The sequence below is a fragment of the Miniopterus natalensis genome, chromosome 12 (genome assembly GCF_054644295.1).
Source record: "Miniopterus natalensis isolate mMinNat1 chromosome 12, mMinNat1.hap1, whole genome shotgun sequence".
NCBI classification, from domain to species: domain Eukaryota; kingdom Metazoa; phylum Chordata; class Mammalia; order Chiroptera; family Miniopteridae; genus Miniopterus; species Miniopterus natalensis.
Genome location: NC_142092.1, coordinates 66,231,905 through 66,247,102, shown reverse-complemented (window position 1 = coordinate 66,247,102; position 15,198 = coordinate 66,231,905). Strand labels below are relative to the sequence as shown.

The window sequence follows — 15,198 nt, the reverse complement described above, 5'->3', positions numbered from 1 at the left end:
TACAGAGATGCTGGTGTTCAACTGGGCTCCATGTGTAGCTCCACTGCTTCTAAGCTGTAGGACTTTGGACACGTTATTTTACCTGTCTGACCCTCAGTTTCCTTGTCTCTCCACAGGGGTGTTGTGAGCATTACATTAAATGGCACATGTGAAGGGTTGGGCCCTGGGAGGAACACCTCAGCCAGTAGCTCTTGCTTTGTTGTGAAAGTCAGTAAGAGGGTGGGCGCAGAGTGTGTAACACTGCCCCGGGCCCTGCACAGCCAGCCTTGGCTCCGCGCGTCACGAAGCCAGGAGTACAGTTAGCCTAAGAGGTGACTGCGTGAGGCCCAGCCACGTCAGTCAGTGAGGACAAGGTCTGGATTAACAAGCTGTTAAGGTGTAATTTTTGGTTTAGTTTTAACTAAATCAAACTATACCCACCTTTGGAAATTAAAAAAAGAACAAAACTGCCAAGAAGTGAGACTTAAGGAAGACAAAGTATAATGCCAGGAGCCTTGTCAGTTGTGCCTCTCATAGAGGCATGAACGTCGGACTTTGAGCCAAAGCAAAGCATGTTGTGGGTGTGAGCGTCCTCAGACTCAGGCGGAGGCTGCGTCCTCTCGAAGCAGAGTGTCTTTGCAGGAGGTCAGTCGGGACCCGTCCCCTTTGTTCGGTGGTCTAGTGGCTGGTCTCAGAGGTGCTGCCTCAGGTGCTGGCTTGGCCATAGGAGAGGAGACTGTGCTTATGGGCTTCAGGGGTCACTCCAGCAGGAAGAAGACCTGCCTGTGGTCAAGGCCAGCACCCTGGGGACCTGGAAATATGGCCACGTACATGCAAAATAAATATTCCTATTTTTCTTTTTACTTAATCCTCTCACTGGCCTATGTAGTACATGGTTATAGCCCCATTTTATAGATGAAGAACCTGAGGCTCTACTAGGTTATAACTTGCCCTGGGTCCTGAGTAGGAATTGAACAAGATAACATCCAAAGCCCAGTCTGATTCCTGTTCCTGCTGCTTTCCCGAACCAAAGCAAACTGACTCCAGATGGCCAGTGCCTCTGAGGTGCCCAAGAATGCTGCTGCTTTGCTCCCCTCTCGAGAAGCTGTGTGTGTTCTGGAGGTGTCTGCCCTGGCAAACAAATTTTCTAACTGAAAATATTCTAGATTGAATCCTTTTTATCAAAAGAATTACTGCTATCTTGTTTTTCATAATAATAATAGTTAATACCCAGTGCTCGTTAGATACTAGACACTGTCCTAAGTACTGTATATATGTTAACTCATCTAGTCACCATAATGATCTGGTGACCTTCATATTACTTACTTTCTGTAAACATTTTACCAAAGTATGAGATTTGTAGGGGGAAGTGCACTCATCCTAAGTGTACAGCAAGATGCGTTCACAAGGGAGGTGCACTCAGGTAACCACCACGAGGTCAAGAAGCCAAATATTACCAGCCCCCCCAGAAGCCCCTCATGCTCTCCCGTAGTCATTCTTCCTCCAGCCCAGGGGTAACCATTATCCTGGGTGTCAGCACTGTTTTAATCCTGTACAGATGAGGGAACTGAGGCACCGGGAGTTTAAAAGGTTTGCCCAAGATAGCACAGCTGTAACTGGCAGAGTTGGGATTTAGACTCCAGCAGTCTGGCTCCAAGAACGTGCTCATATTTCTGAGAGAGCCGGGAAAAGAACACAAGGTTGCTGGTAGTTTAAAGTAACCTTTGGTCTGAAAATCAGGTATTTAAATTCTTACAGTCTTGGAAATCTAATCCATTTGTTGATGTAACTTTCAAACTGCAAGGATAGAGGCTCGCTTTTCATAGCCCCCCACTTATTGCTCACTCACTGCTATCAGGCACTGTGTTAAAGTCTTTACAGAAACTATCTTGGCCCTCACAACACAACTGTGCAGTAGGTAATAATATCCCCATTTTATAGGTAAGAAAACTGAGGATCAGAAGTAAAGAACTTGCCGAGGCAACAGTAGCAGAGGCAAAGCTTGCATCTGGCTGTCTGATTCCAGAGCCCACTGTCATCCTTACTACCACGTTAACTCCTATCTCGCCTCCTGTGTCAACTGTGAATTGATTCTACACTAATTAATCATGATAATTTTGCACGATTGTTATCATTGCCATCATTATTGTTATTCCCATCGCACTCCCTTAAGCAAACTGCAGTTTGCTTACGTTAGGCGTGCGTTGTCCGTCTGGGCTCACGCCGACAGCCGCCAGGCCTGCTCCCAGCAGAGGGCCCAGCAGTGTTTCATTAGTTCTCCGATTAGCGAGCCTTTCCCTGGGCAGCATGGCACCAGGCATGCCCTGCCTGACGATCCTGGTGGAAGGACAGCAGGAAAGACGCACTGCACGCTAGCTCACTCACCCCACATGGCCCTCTCGTGACCCACCACCTCCACCCTAGATCGGTGCTCAGCTGAGGGGCAGAGGTGGAGCTGAGCCCCTGCTCCACCCAGCCCTCAGCCTCCTCAGCCAGGGGAGTGCCCAGTGCTCCCGGCCACTCTTTGGGTCCCCTGGGTTACACTGCCAGTGCCGACCCTTGCTCTTCATTTTAAGACATGGTTCTAAGTCCTGCCTTTTGTCACTAGCTGCCCAATCCTCTCCCTGGCCAGGCAGGATCACGCTGATCTGGGTGGAGGGCTGGTGCGGTTTGAACAGGTGTAGGTGATTACACACACACACACACACACACACACACACACACACACACACACACAATATTAGGGGAACCCCTTGTTTCCATACACCAACTTTAGAATGTCAGGCTAGGTAAAGCCTTGTTAGCTACAGTAGAGTGATTCTCAAATGGACCCCACTTTTGTGTGGGGAAGTATATCAGAATTTCTAGGGGCATTGGATTTTTATGTCTATTCTATGAGGGCATATATGGAAAACAAAGTTTAAAACAAATCCTGGGCTAGACAGAAAGGAAGGAGGCAGGCAAGGAGCCAAACACCGCTGCAAACCAGAACGTACGTCGGGTGATGGCCCAGGGGTCACCTCGTTGCATAGTGTTCATTTTCCATCACTCATACGTTGCTGTTTTTATAGTTTATTGTGATTTTATCCTATGTTCTGGACATAGTACTCCTGTGTTTATCAGCTTTATTGGGGTATAATTTATGTTCGACAAACCATCCATTTAAAATGTATGATTCCTTCATGAGAACACTGCCAGCAAAGTAAAGACTTAGACGATTCCCATCACCCTCAAAAGATTGTGTCTTTTTCTTTAACAAATGCGGATCTTGAGCTGCTCGTGTGCCAGGCACCACTCAAAGTACCTTAAAAAGGTGAACCAGCCCATTTCATCTTTACAACAAGCCTATGAGGTAGGCAGTTATCATCCCCAGTTTACAGAGGAGGAAACTGAGGCATGGAGAGATTAAGTGAAATGCCCAAGTTTACAGCTGGTGAGCGGTGGAGCCAGCTTAGGACTCAGACCAGCTCCAGGATCCTGTGCTCTTCGCCTATAGGCTGTACTGCCTCTCATTCATTCATTCATTCATTCATTCATTCATTCAAGAATTACCTAGCCTGGGCCGAGCTGAGAGTACAGAGACCTGTCTGGTGACCCCAAAAAGCCCACAGGCGAGGGGAGGAATGGAATACCTGTATAAGTAACTCTAGAGTGGCTCCTTACTCTTGTTGTGGAAATAACCACAGGGGAGAACAGGGAAAGGCAAACCTGCTACCTCTGGCCCTCTTGGAGTGAGGCTAGCCCGGCTCAGCTGAGTTCTTGGGGACTCAGGCAGGCAAGAGAGCCACTGTTGGTCGACTACCCATTATGGATGTCCTGGGAATCCTGCGAACTCCTTTACATACACGTACTTACCTTATCCTCACAACTTGATGAGGTGGGTACTGTCATGATCCCCGTGTTACAGATGAAAACCTGGAGGATTTGAGAGGTTGAGTGAATTGCCTCAGGCAACCCAGGGGGTAAAGGGCACTCCAGAGGTGACACTCACTCCTCTCAGCTGCCCTGACCACTTCCCTGTCCTGAGAGGCAGGGGTCAGGCTGATTCTGCCTGTGACAAAGCATAAAGGGAAAGACATTTTAAACAATATTTATGGGAAGATGACACTTTTGTGTATTTCTCCGTGCAAGAAATGCCATTTGGAAAGCAGTGTGCATGTCAGTATTTTTTTTTTTTCTGAGAAAAAGCCTATAGAGTCTGGTGAGGGGAGGGTTTGCAGCTGGCAGGGGCTTTGGCATATGTTGTAACTAAAAAGAGAGGGAATGTGTTGGTGGGACAAGCTACCGGAGCGCCGTCTCGGTGTGCTGCGGTCCTAGCGAGTGTTTTAATTGGGTAGGGTTTTTGGAGGACTATTTTGACATCTGCTCGTGTCTTTGCTGATTTTCTTCACTTAGAGTAGGAAACACAAGCTGTGGATAAAATGACTTTAAAATAATTGGAAGTGAAGCTATCTTTTTCAAAGTCGAGTTTGAGAGGGACACTTTTTAAGAAGTGGAAAGTAAATTCCACTTCTAGGAATCCATCCTAAAGCACAAGCTTTGTGCCTATGATTTCACGACAGCATTACATATAATAATGTCTTAACAACTGGATACGGTATCCAACAAAGGGGACTTGGATAGGTTTGTTTCCATGAACTGAACATTTTGTAACAATTAGTAATGATCTTTACAAAGGTTCTAATGAAGTGGAGCCTTGCTTAAATGGTAATAAATGAGAGAATCTGAAAGAAATGGTAAGAATTGTTTCAACTGTGTTTTTAAAAAGTGGGGATTGGAGCAGTGAACTGTGGAGGGAAACGCCAAAATGTTATCTCCAAATGGAGGGATGAGGGTAACCATAATTTTCTCCTTTGAACTTTTATGTCTTTCCCACTTTTTTTTTTTACAGTAGGCATATTTAATTTTTATGATACAAAAGGCAAGAGAAGCAGGTCCCAGGCCTGTTGCCTAGGTGCTTGTTCTGAAGTCCAAGCCTTGGTCTGGGGACGTCTTTACAAAGAGCCAGGCTTTTAAGTCACTGGGTTCAAACGTCAGCTCTGCCACTCACTAGCTGTGTGACTTGGGCAGTTGGTTTGACCTCTGTGGGCCCCATTTCCTTCTCATTACATGGAGGTGACAGCACCTCCCTCCTGACGTGGACAGGGTTAAATGACTTGGCACCCAGCAAGGATCCAGCTTCCTTCTCCACCAGCACCTCCCTCTCCCACCCCAGTTGGAGATTTGTGTGTTTTTTTTTTTTCTTTTTCATTCCCCTTGTTTCTACGAGCCTTTCACGTGTAAGGCACCACCCTGCTGAGTTGGCCTCCAGTTGTTTCCCTGAGAACCCTGAGCCTCAGGAAAGCCCTTGAGTCCCCGCCAGGAGCCCCTTGGGAAGAGGCCGTGCCACCAAGAGGGCTGCATTGTCCTGCGAGAGGAAACCGTGCTGACCCAGCTCCTGCCTGGAGCCTGGTGCTTGGGCATCGTGGTTACTAAGGGGACCCTGGCCTGCTGAGCCAGAAGAAAGGGCCAGGTCTTTTCCTCTTCTTCAGCCTCCACCATTGTTGAAAAAGTAAACACTCCACATGGCTTAACCGGCAAGTCCTCCAGTCAGGAGTGGGACGCAGTGAAAAGCCTGTTCCAGCCCAGCCGTGGAGAGTCCACAAAGGCCGCTCTGTGCCGCCAGGGCCCGCGGGACACAGAAACAGTGCCAGTGCTGGTCCACAACTGGCGTCCCACCCGCTGCCCTTCCAGCCCCGCGCCCGCGGCCTCTCCAGTGGCCGGGCCCTGGCCCCTTGTGTTTGGAGCTCTTTGGGAGATCAGAAGAGGCGATGATGATAGATGATAGATGATGATAGATAGATAGATAGATAGATAGATAGATAGATAGATAGATAGATAGATAGATAGATAGATATGGAAAGATAGATAGATGATGGATGGATGGATGGATGGATGGATGGATGGATGGATGGATGGATGGATGGATAGATGATAGATGATAGATAGATAATAGATAGGTGGATATAGATAGATGGATGATAGATGATAGATAGATAGATAGATGATAGAGAGATAGATGATAGATGATAGATAGATAGATAGATAGATAGATAGATAGATAGATAGATAGATAGATAGACAGACAGACAGACAGGTAGACAGACAGAAAGAAGATGGTTCTGGGTGCAGCGGCCCTCAGCTCAGCTCAGTCTTGGAGGCCTCCAGCTGTGCTGTGGCTCAGCCCTCTGGCTCCCTTTCTCATTCTGTTTCTGGTGCTCGTGTCTTTGAAGTGAGAGCCCAGCAATTACTAGGATGGGGCCAGAGGACTTTTGCCATAAGGCCATTGCCTCTATAGCTTTCAGACTAGTTGGGGCCAGTGTATTTATTACAAAAGTAATAATAGCAGCTACTGTTTAGAAGTCCCGCTGTGTGCCCAGCAGCCCCTGCGGGGAGTGGGGTAAGGAGGGCGGTCACGGTCACAGTTACCCTCCCAGTTTTACAGAGGAGGAAGCCACAGAGTAGCCACATAACCTTGGGGTAGCCCTTCGCCTCTCTGAGCCTCCGTTTCTCACCTCTGAGATGCGGGTGGTGATACCTCACCTGAAGCTGCTATTGCTGAAAATGGAAGGATCTTTGTGAAAATGCTGAGCTCTGAAGAGCGTGTTGGTGAAAGGTGATTGTTGAGGCTGATCCTGTAACTTCCCACTAGCACACTGCTAGGTGTTTGACCTGTTGGACTGCAGAGGGAGGCAGCTGAGGAGCCCTGGGCAGTTCATCAGGAGTCTCAGGAGTCTCATCTGTAAGATGTGGACTGTGCTTTGTGAAACACTGGTGACATGCCTACTGTTGCCAACGCTGTCTGCTGATAGCGGTCACCCTGTAGTAAGGTGGTCAGTTAGTATGAGTGTTGGGGTTTGGAGGGAGAATGAACTTCTAAGTAGGCAATCTTGCGCCTCCTCTGTGGGTCTTGGCCCATAGTAAGCACTCGGTAAAGTTTATGAATGGATTGGTAGGTTTGTGGCCTAGGCCTCCTGGGCCTGGAGAAGTCAGCCGCAGAAGTTTGAGGCTCCTGGTCTTGTTAGGTGGGAGGGTTCCAGGATTCTGCCCTCTGGAAGCATTATTCAACCCCAGGAGGCTTCTGATCAGCATGGCTCCACCCTCCTGCTGGGAGGAATCTGGAAATGTTTACTTAGGCACCAAGTTCTGTCCTAGAGGCTGGGGTTTGAGACAACAAACGTGTGGGCCCATGTTAATGAGCACTTAGCCTAACATTTGGCCGGGTGCTGGTTATTTTGCAGTGGGGACCCAAACAGGTGAGCCCCTGGAGGAGCCCACACACCCCAGCGGGCACAGGGTGCGGAGCTCAGTCTCTCTGAGGGTGTCTGAGGAGGAGGCTCATGGGCCGGGGAGCAGCCAGAGCTGTTACTACCTCTGCCCCTGGCCTCACCTCTCTGCACGTGTTTTCCTCATGTTGCATAAAATGAGAGGAATAGCATGCACTTTGCAAGGGTTGTTAGGAATTAAATGAGATAAGGTAAGTGATGCCTAAGACAAGCACTGGTGGGCTTCCAGTACATTGCAGTTGCTGGGCATCCAGGGCATTTGCACACTTGGGCTTAAGCAGCATCGGGATGTCCAGCTCCATCACCAGCCCACACAGTGCCCTCTGGTGAATTAGCAAAAGGTGTTCCCTCCTTTCTACCACCATCAGTTACGACTGATGTCATGTGGCAGACACATGGGTTGGCAGATTTCAGCCTCAACCTGGCTGGCCTGGCATCCTTGGGCAGCGCTCACTTACATAGTCAGTGAGCTCAGTGTGGCCAGTAAAGAAAGTGAGTCCTTACTGCAGGGCGACCAGATGAAATAAAGGCAATAGTTTTGAAGTTCTACACTGAAGAAATGAGCTTAGATGTGAGATGGTGTAAGAGGATCGCATGAGATCGGGAGATGTGAGTAGGCAGGAGGAATATTGGGGTGGAGTCTAGCAGCGGGTAAATAGTGTGCTGAAAGGTTGAAACCTGAGGCTACGCACAATCTTGTGTTTCTACAGAGTACAGAGAGTGGCTCCAGGTGGCGGGCTCCTCTTTTCCCCATGTCGGACCTTCATCCCTTCCCCCCTCACCAGACAGGAACACCTCGTAGACATCCATCTCCCGTTCCCTGTACCAGTGGAATAACAGCTTAGGGCCACCGTCTCTGAGCCGTGATCCACTAGCCAGGCTTCCAGGGAAAATTGAACCAAACTGAGAGTGACCTTCCTACTTAATGTGTAAGGGAAATGTTGACATGTTAACTGACACTAAACCATGCACCAAGTTCCATACTCCAGAATGACAGGAGCCAGAAGAGAGATGGGCCAGTAGCCAGCCTTCGTATGAGAGTGGCTGGGCTGGTTGTGGGTGTCACAGGCACAGCTGTGTATCAGAGCACCTGGGGCCAGAGATTAGACCTCCACTTCCATCTTAAAAAATGGAAAATATAGGGGGAAATAACATCGGGGTATAAAGATCTCTCTTCCTGGCTCTGTGACCCAGGGCATGTTAACTTAGTCTTTGTGAAACCCTTTCCATGCCTGGGGCTCGGGGGTGACCACATAGGCTCACAGTTAAGTGTCCTCATGAACATGGGCCACCTAGCATTGGGCCTGCCCCAGTGTAAGCCTTTGCCAAATGTCACTTTGGTCCCTATTTCCCATCCCCAGAGAAGGCCAGGAGAAAATCTGTGTCCTCATGGCTCTTCAATGATTGTCTGTTTTGGAATGTTTTTATTTGCAGAAAGTCCGAAACATGGCCCTGGATGACGTTGTGATCCTTAATGTGGACACCAACACTCTGGAAACCCCCTTCGATGACCTGCAGAGCCTCCCGACTGACGTGGTGGGTAACGAGCCTCTGGGTGCTGACTCCTCTGAGTGGCAGTGACTGTGTGACATCCCCTGGGGGGAAGGGGAGCGGGGGACAGCTACGGCTTTCCCGTGGCCGAGGATGGCACTTTGTCTCAGTGAAGGAAGTGGGCAGAGGTTCATTTTTGTAGTCTGGTTTTGCTCTCATCATTTCCATCTGAAAGGCCCGGAAGCGATCCCAGGGCCTGAGCAGCTCCCCTTTTGGTGGGCACCTGGGGTCGCCATCCTCTCCAGCATGTGGCCATTACCCTGAGGCTATGCGAGGGCCTCCAGTGTGAGCAGTTGGGGCACCTCAACCCTCCATTTTTTCTTGGGACATCATCAAACACAGCTGCTTCCCACATAGCAGGTATCTGCTGACAGTGCCCTGAACATGGCTCCAAGTCCCCTAAGTCTTTCTTTGTGACCTCAGTCCAGACAGAACGTGGGCTGTAGTCAGCAAAAAGTACCTGCTAACACTTTGCCAGGTAGCATCTGACGGGCGGCGCTTTGAAGTAGACCCAGTGTCCCCCACTGTCCTGATGCAGGAGGAGGACAGGTCACTGGGAAGCACGGCTTGGATGTTTCTGGGCCTGCCTCCCTGGCTCTGCCTGCAGGAGGATCTGTGGAGCCATTCAAACTTCCAGACTGAGAGGCACGCGGTGCTGACGGGGCTGGGTGTGTCGCTGGGTTTGTGAACTGGTCCTCGGAACTCCAGCCCTTCCTCATGCACCAGTTACCTTTTTAAAGCATAAAGTTAACTGTATTTCCCTAATTTAGTTATATTTAGTTGTATATATTTGTAGTTATAGGTAACTAAATTTATCTATACTTAAAACCATTTCATCAATGAACATAATCTTTTAAAAATTTCTAAAGACAAAAAAATCATTCCATGACTTCCCGGTACCTATGGGTGAGAGGCTTTTGCTGGCTTTGGAGTGAGAGAGACCTGTATTTAGGTGCCGGTTTCCTTACTTACTAGCCATGTGATCTTGGGCAAAATTGCTTATGCTCTCTGAGCCTTAGTTTCCCTGTAAGGTTGGTGTGAGAATTCAGTGTAACGCATATAATATATGTAAAATGTGTCCAGGAGCTCTGTAGTTAGTATCAGTGAATTATGGATGCGAATGATGACCGGGCTGGCGGTCAAGGCCCCCTCAGGACGTGACCCAGGTGTTTTTCCCATCGCACTGGCTCTCTCCTCACTGCTTCACGCCCTACGTCACAGCTCTTTGGAGCTGTTCACATCTCCCCCAAGCTTGGTGTTGTTTCATCACTTTATACTATGCGTACAGTTCCTTTTGTCCCAAATGTCCTGCCCCGTCTGTCAACCTCTCGCTTGTTCCCCACAACGCGACCCTAAGTGTTAGGCTGAGAAACATCCCCTGACCCCTCCAAGTGGGCCTGAGCGCGTCTTTCTCTCTGTCCCACAGCTACTCATTGTGCTTGTGTAGTTGTGCTTATTCCCGTGCAGGGTAACGGAGCACACGCCTGGCTTTCCCTTTTAATTGTGGGTTCTTCCAGGGCAGGAATCGAGTTTTCTTCCTCTGTTTCCCGGGGATCTAGCAGCCACTGAATAGATAGATGGAAGGATGGAGGGGACATATGGATTGGGTTATTTTGGTAGATGAAATCTTGCAAAACATGGCATTCGTGCTGGAAATTTTATTAAAAGAGGCCTTTGTTCTGCTTCTCACCATGATGGAGTAATTGGAACTAGATTTCTGCCCCTGCCATTAACAACTAAAACTCAGGGTAAATATGAAAACGACTGTTTTCACATACTGGACAGCAAGTAGTACAGAAGTATGATCCCTGAGAGAAAGAAGGAAGCGAGGTGAGGCTTCTGACCCCCCTGGCTTTCTGCCTGGAGGCATTTTCTGGACCCTGGGCCTGATGGGGGGTCCCCAGCCAAGCACAACTGTCTTGCTGAGTTGAGGGCTTGCAGATCTGAGTTTGAGGAAGAGGTGGGTTCAATTTGTGGATCAGATTATCAGACAGAAGGGAGCTGCTCAGCAGAAGAGCTCAACTCTGAATTGGGCCCTCTTGAGTAATCTGCTGCAGATGGATCTGCCCACCCATAAGGGGCGCTCACACAGGCTAGGAATCATTCAAACAGACCAGCCAGAGGAGGAGAGGAAGAGCTTGGTGATCACTCAGGACAGTCATCAGAGACCAGGAGGCCACGCCTTGGTTCTATCTAAATTAGCTCTACAGCAAAGATGGTTTTAGCCCTGCTCTAACAAAGCTTAAAATCAAGCCTGAGGACCATAAGAGAGGGCTGCAGTGGTGCTGGTAATGTGCTGATTTTTTCTCTTAGTGCCAGTTACGTGGACAAGAATTCCTCAAGCTGAACACCAATGATACTTGTACTTTGTATGTTAAACTTAAAAGTTTTAAACAAAATTATTTCTTTAAAAAAATTTAAAGCTTTAAAAGGATCAACCTGATATGCAAGAAATTCAACCTCCTGTCAAAATAAACTTCAACCCTCTTTAAAAGAAGAAAACAAAATCTAACACTCAACATCATCACATCCACAGTAACTAACATCCTGTCAAAAAAGTACTAGCCGTTGAGAATCAGGAAAATGTAACCCATAACCAAGAGGAAAACTCGTCAATAGAAATGAACTCAAATGACAGACATGATGGAATCAGCAGACAAGACCTTAAGATAGATATTGTAAAGATTGTAAATAAGCTCATGCGTTTAAAGGAAGGCCTGGACTTAATGAGGAGAGAAACAGAAGATACAGAAAGAATGGGAACATCTGGGGTGAAAAATATAATACCTGGACTGAGAATTTCACCGATAGGATTAAAAGGATATTAGACACCACATCTTAAAAGATCAATGAACTCGAAGACATACCAATAAAAACTATCCAGTATGAAGCAGGGAAAGGTTAACAGGCCCTTCAGGACCCATAGCACAGTATCAAGAAGACTAACGTACATGTAATTTGAGTCCTAGAAGGAGAGGAAGGTGGGGAAAAACAAAAAATATTTTAAAAGATTGTAGCCAATTTTTTTCACTTGTGATGAGAACGGTTAATGTGGAGTTTCGAGAAGCGCGCTGTGCCTCAAGCTTAATGGACCCAAACAAAACCACACTAAGGACAGGTCCTGAAATGACTCAGTACCAGTGATAAAAACAAAAGCTTAAAATTAGCTAAAGAAGACACATTTAAATGAAAGAAGTCACGGCAGGGAATTCTTGTAGGAAACTACACAACCAGAAGATAATGACTTTTAAAATGACTTTTTAAAGCAATAAAAGGAAAATTTTGTCGAACTAGAATGGTATATCCAGTGAAAACTACCCTTCTCAAATGAAGGCACAATTAAGACTTTTTTGGTAAAACAGAATGTGAGAGAAATCGTTGTCGGACTGCACTATGGGAAACGTTGAAGGAAGCCTCCCAGGGGGAAGAAATTGGTGCCCTGGGGAGACTAGGCCAGCGGGCGGGGAGCGTGGAAATGGGGCGCGAGTGGGTGAGTGTGAGAGACTCCTCCTCGTTTCCAAGATCTGGGAAGGGCAAGTGGGCGTGTAAAGGAAGCCGCCTGTGGTTACGGTGTGCAAGAGCACTGCTAGAAGCACGCGCCTGACTGCGGGAGCATGGGGGCCAGCGGCCTGGGGGCCGGGGCTTTGCTGTTTTAAGGCCCTTAAATTGCGTGCGAGCTGATCCGCTGCTGTTTGAGAGCAGCCTCGTAAGTTAAGGAGGCACATTGTAAGCTGTAGAGGAGCCACTGAGGACAACTAAGGTGGAGATATCAAGCTAATAAGCCAGGATGGAAGATCTAAAATGTTTGGGGGAAAGGAAGAAGGAGCCAAGTACAGGTGGGACAGAAAAGTTAGCAAGGTGATAGCTGTACCCAACTGTATTATTACTTCCAACGTGCAGCGTCTAAGTTCTCCAGTTAAAGGAGATTAGTAAATTATATTTAAAAATAAGACCCGGTTATATGCTGTTTACATGAATTCCGCCTTAAGTATAAAGAGTCAAATGGAAAGTAAAAGCATGGAAAAGGTACCATGTAAACACCATCAGCAGCTGCTGGAGAGAGGGTAAGAGGCAAATCTCCCCGGTAGGAGGATCCCAGGTAGCATCTGCAGACCCTCGCCTTTCCAGGGCAGGAGCTAATACTCCCCCCGACATACACCCGTGAGTGTGGGCCAGACTCAGCGACTCACTTCAGAAAAACAGGGAATGGAAACAGAAGGGATACCTTCAGTGGAGAAATGGCAGGCATGCCCTCAATCCTGGGATCAGGGTCAACATCACCAGTGATGTCATGTGAATGTCACAGAACCCTGGTATGATGTAATGAGAAGGGTCTGTCACCCCTCTGGGGTTCTTTCCAAAACCCCAGCCAGATCATGGCAGACACTTCAGATGAACCCAGATTTAGGGGCTTCCTATAAAATACCTGACTAGTACATCTCAAAACTGGCAGGGTCATAAAAGTCATGGGAAATACTGAAGAGCTGTCACAGACCAGTGGAGACTAAGAAGCCATGACAACTAAATGCTCTGTGGAATTCTGGATGGGATTGTGAAATGGGAGAACACTAATGGAAAAACTCGTGAAATCACAATAAATTTTGGAGTTCAGTTAATGATAAAGTACCAATGTTAGTTTCTTAGTTTTGACAAATGTACTATAAAAGATATAAATTAGGGGAAACTGAAACTGGGTGAGGGGTATACAGATACTCTGATATCTTTGCAACTCTTCTGTAAACCTAAATATATTCCAAAATAAAAAGTATATTTTTATGGGGGCAGTAGAAAAGGTAAAGGGGTTAGGTGATGGAAGGAGTCTTGACTTGGCCTGGTGAGCACACACTGCAATACACAGATGATGTTTTACAGAATTGTACACTTGAAACCTATATAATTTTATTAACCAATGTCATCCCAATAAATTCAATTTAAAAATAAAGTAAAATAAAAATATATAAATTCCAAGAAGAAAAAAGTGTATACCTTATCTACCCACAACTAATACAAAACAATCCTGAATATAAACTGTAATTGAAAAAAAAAAAAATTTAGGTATATTTTTAAAAAGGAAAGAAAAGGAAATAAGGAAGTATTATGAACAACTGTATGCCTATAATTTTTATAAATTAGATGAATAAATGCCTTGAAACACACAAATTACAAAAAGTGACTCAAGAAGTAGAACAATTGCACTGTTTCTGTTAAAGAAAGTTGAATTTGTAATTAAAACTTTCCCACAAAGAAAACCCCAGGCCCAGATAGCTTCACCGGTTGAGTCTATCATGCATCAAAGGGAGAGCTAATGCAATCTTACACTAACTTTTTCAAAAAATAGAGGGGGAAGGAGCACTGCCCACCTTATTTTATGAGGCCAGCATTTCCCTGACATGAAAACCAAACAAAGAATTTACAAGAAAACTACTGAACAATATTCTTTAACAAAATATTAGCAGATTGAATCCAGCAGTATATAAATAAAGCTAATACATCATGATCAAATGAATACAGGTTGGCTGAATATGAGAAAATCAATCAATGTGATTTGCCCTATCAACAGACTAAGAAAGGTAAACTATATCAAACAAATACCAAAAGAAGTATTTTAGGAAAAATTCAACACATGTTCATAAGAAAAGCTCTTAGCTAACCAGGTATCCTCATTGTGGTAAAGAGCATGGAGGAAGGACCTACACCTGACATCGCACTTAACAGTGGGAGACTGAATGCTTTCCCCACCTGAGGACAGAACAGGATGTCTGCTCTTCCCATTTCTATTCAGCGTTTTACTGGAGGTTCTAACCAATTCACTAAGACAGGAAAAATAAATAAAAGCCCTAAAGATTAGAAGGAAGGAAGAAAAATTGTCTTTATTCAGACAGCATAAGCAGGTATATGGAAAATCCTAAGGAGTCTCATAAATGAATTTAGCAAGTGTGAAGGGTAAAGTCAGTATACAAAAATCAAACGTATTTCTATGTACTAGTAAAGAGCGACTGAAAATGAAATTTTTAAAGTACCATTTAAAATAGCAAACAAAACACGAAATAATTAGGAATAAATTTACCAAAATATGTGCAAGATTTGTATACTGAAAACTATAAAACATTCCTGAGAAAAAATTTAAAAGACCTAAACAAATGGAGAGATATTCTGTGTTTTGGATTAGAAGACTCAATATTTTTAAGATGTTAATTTTTCCTAAATTAATCTATAAAGTCACTATAATCCCAATCCAAATTCCAGATGGCTTTAGAAGGGAAAAAAGAAGAAGACTTTATGAGCTGATTTTAAAACATCTATGAATATGCAGAAGATCTAGAATAGCCAAACAATGTTGAAA

The 15,198-nt window shown here is 46.0% G+C and overlaps 1 protein-coding gene across 5 annotated transcripts in view; it reads left to right on the top strand.

The window, feature by feature from the left end:
* DENND1A (DENN domain containing 1A) overlaps positions 1-15,198 on the top strand; it is a 405,649-nt gene that overhangs the window by 253,979 nt on the left and 136,472 nt on the right. For all 5 annotated transcript variants that reach the window (XM_087822901.1, XM_016210953.2, XM_087822900.1 and 2 more), the window contains one exon: positions 8,739-8,840. In XM_087822901.1, the coding sequence (XP_087679027.1) occupies positions 8,739-8,840 (102 nt within the window). The remainder of the gene's footprint in view (positions 1-8,738; positions 8,841-15,198) is intronic.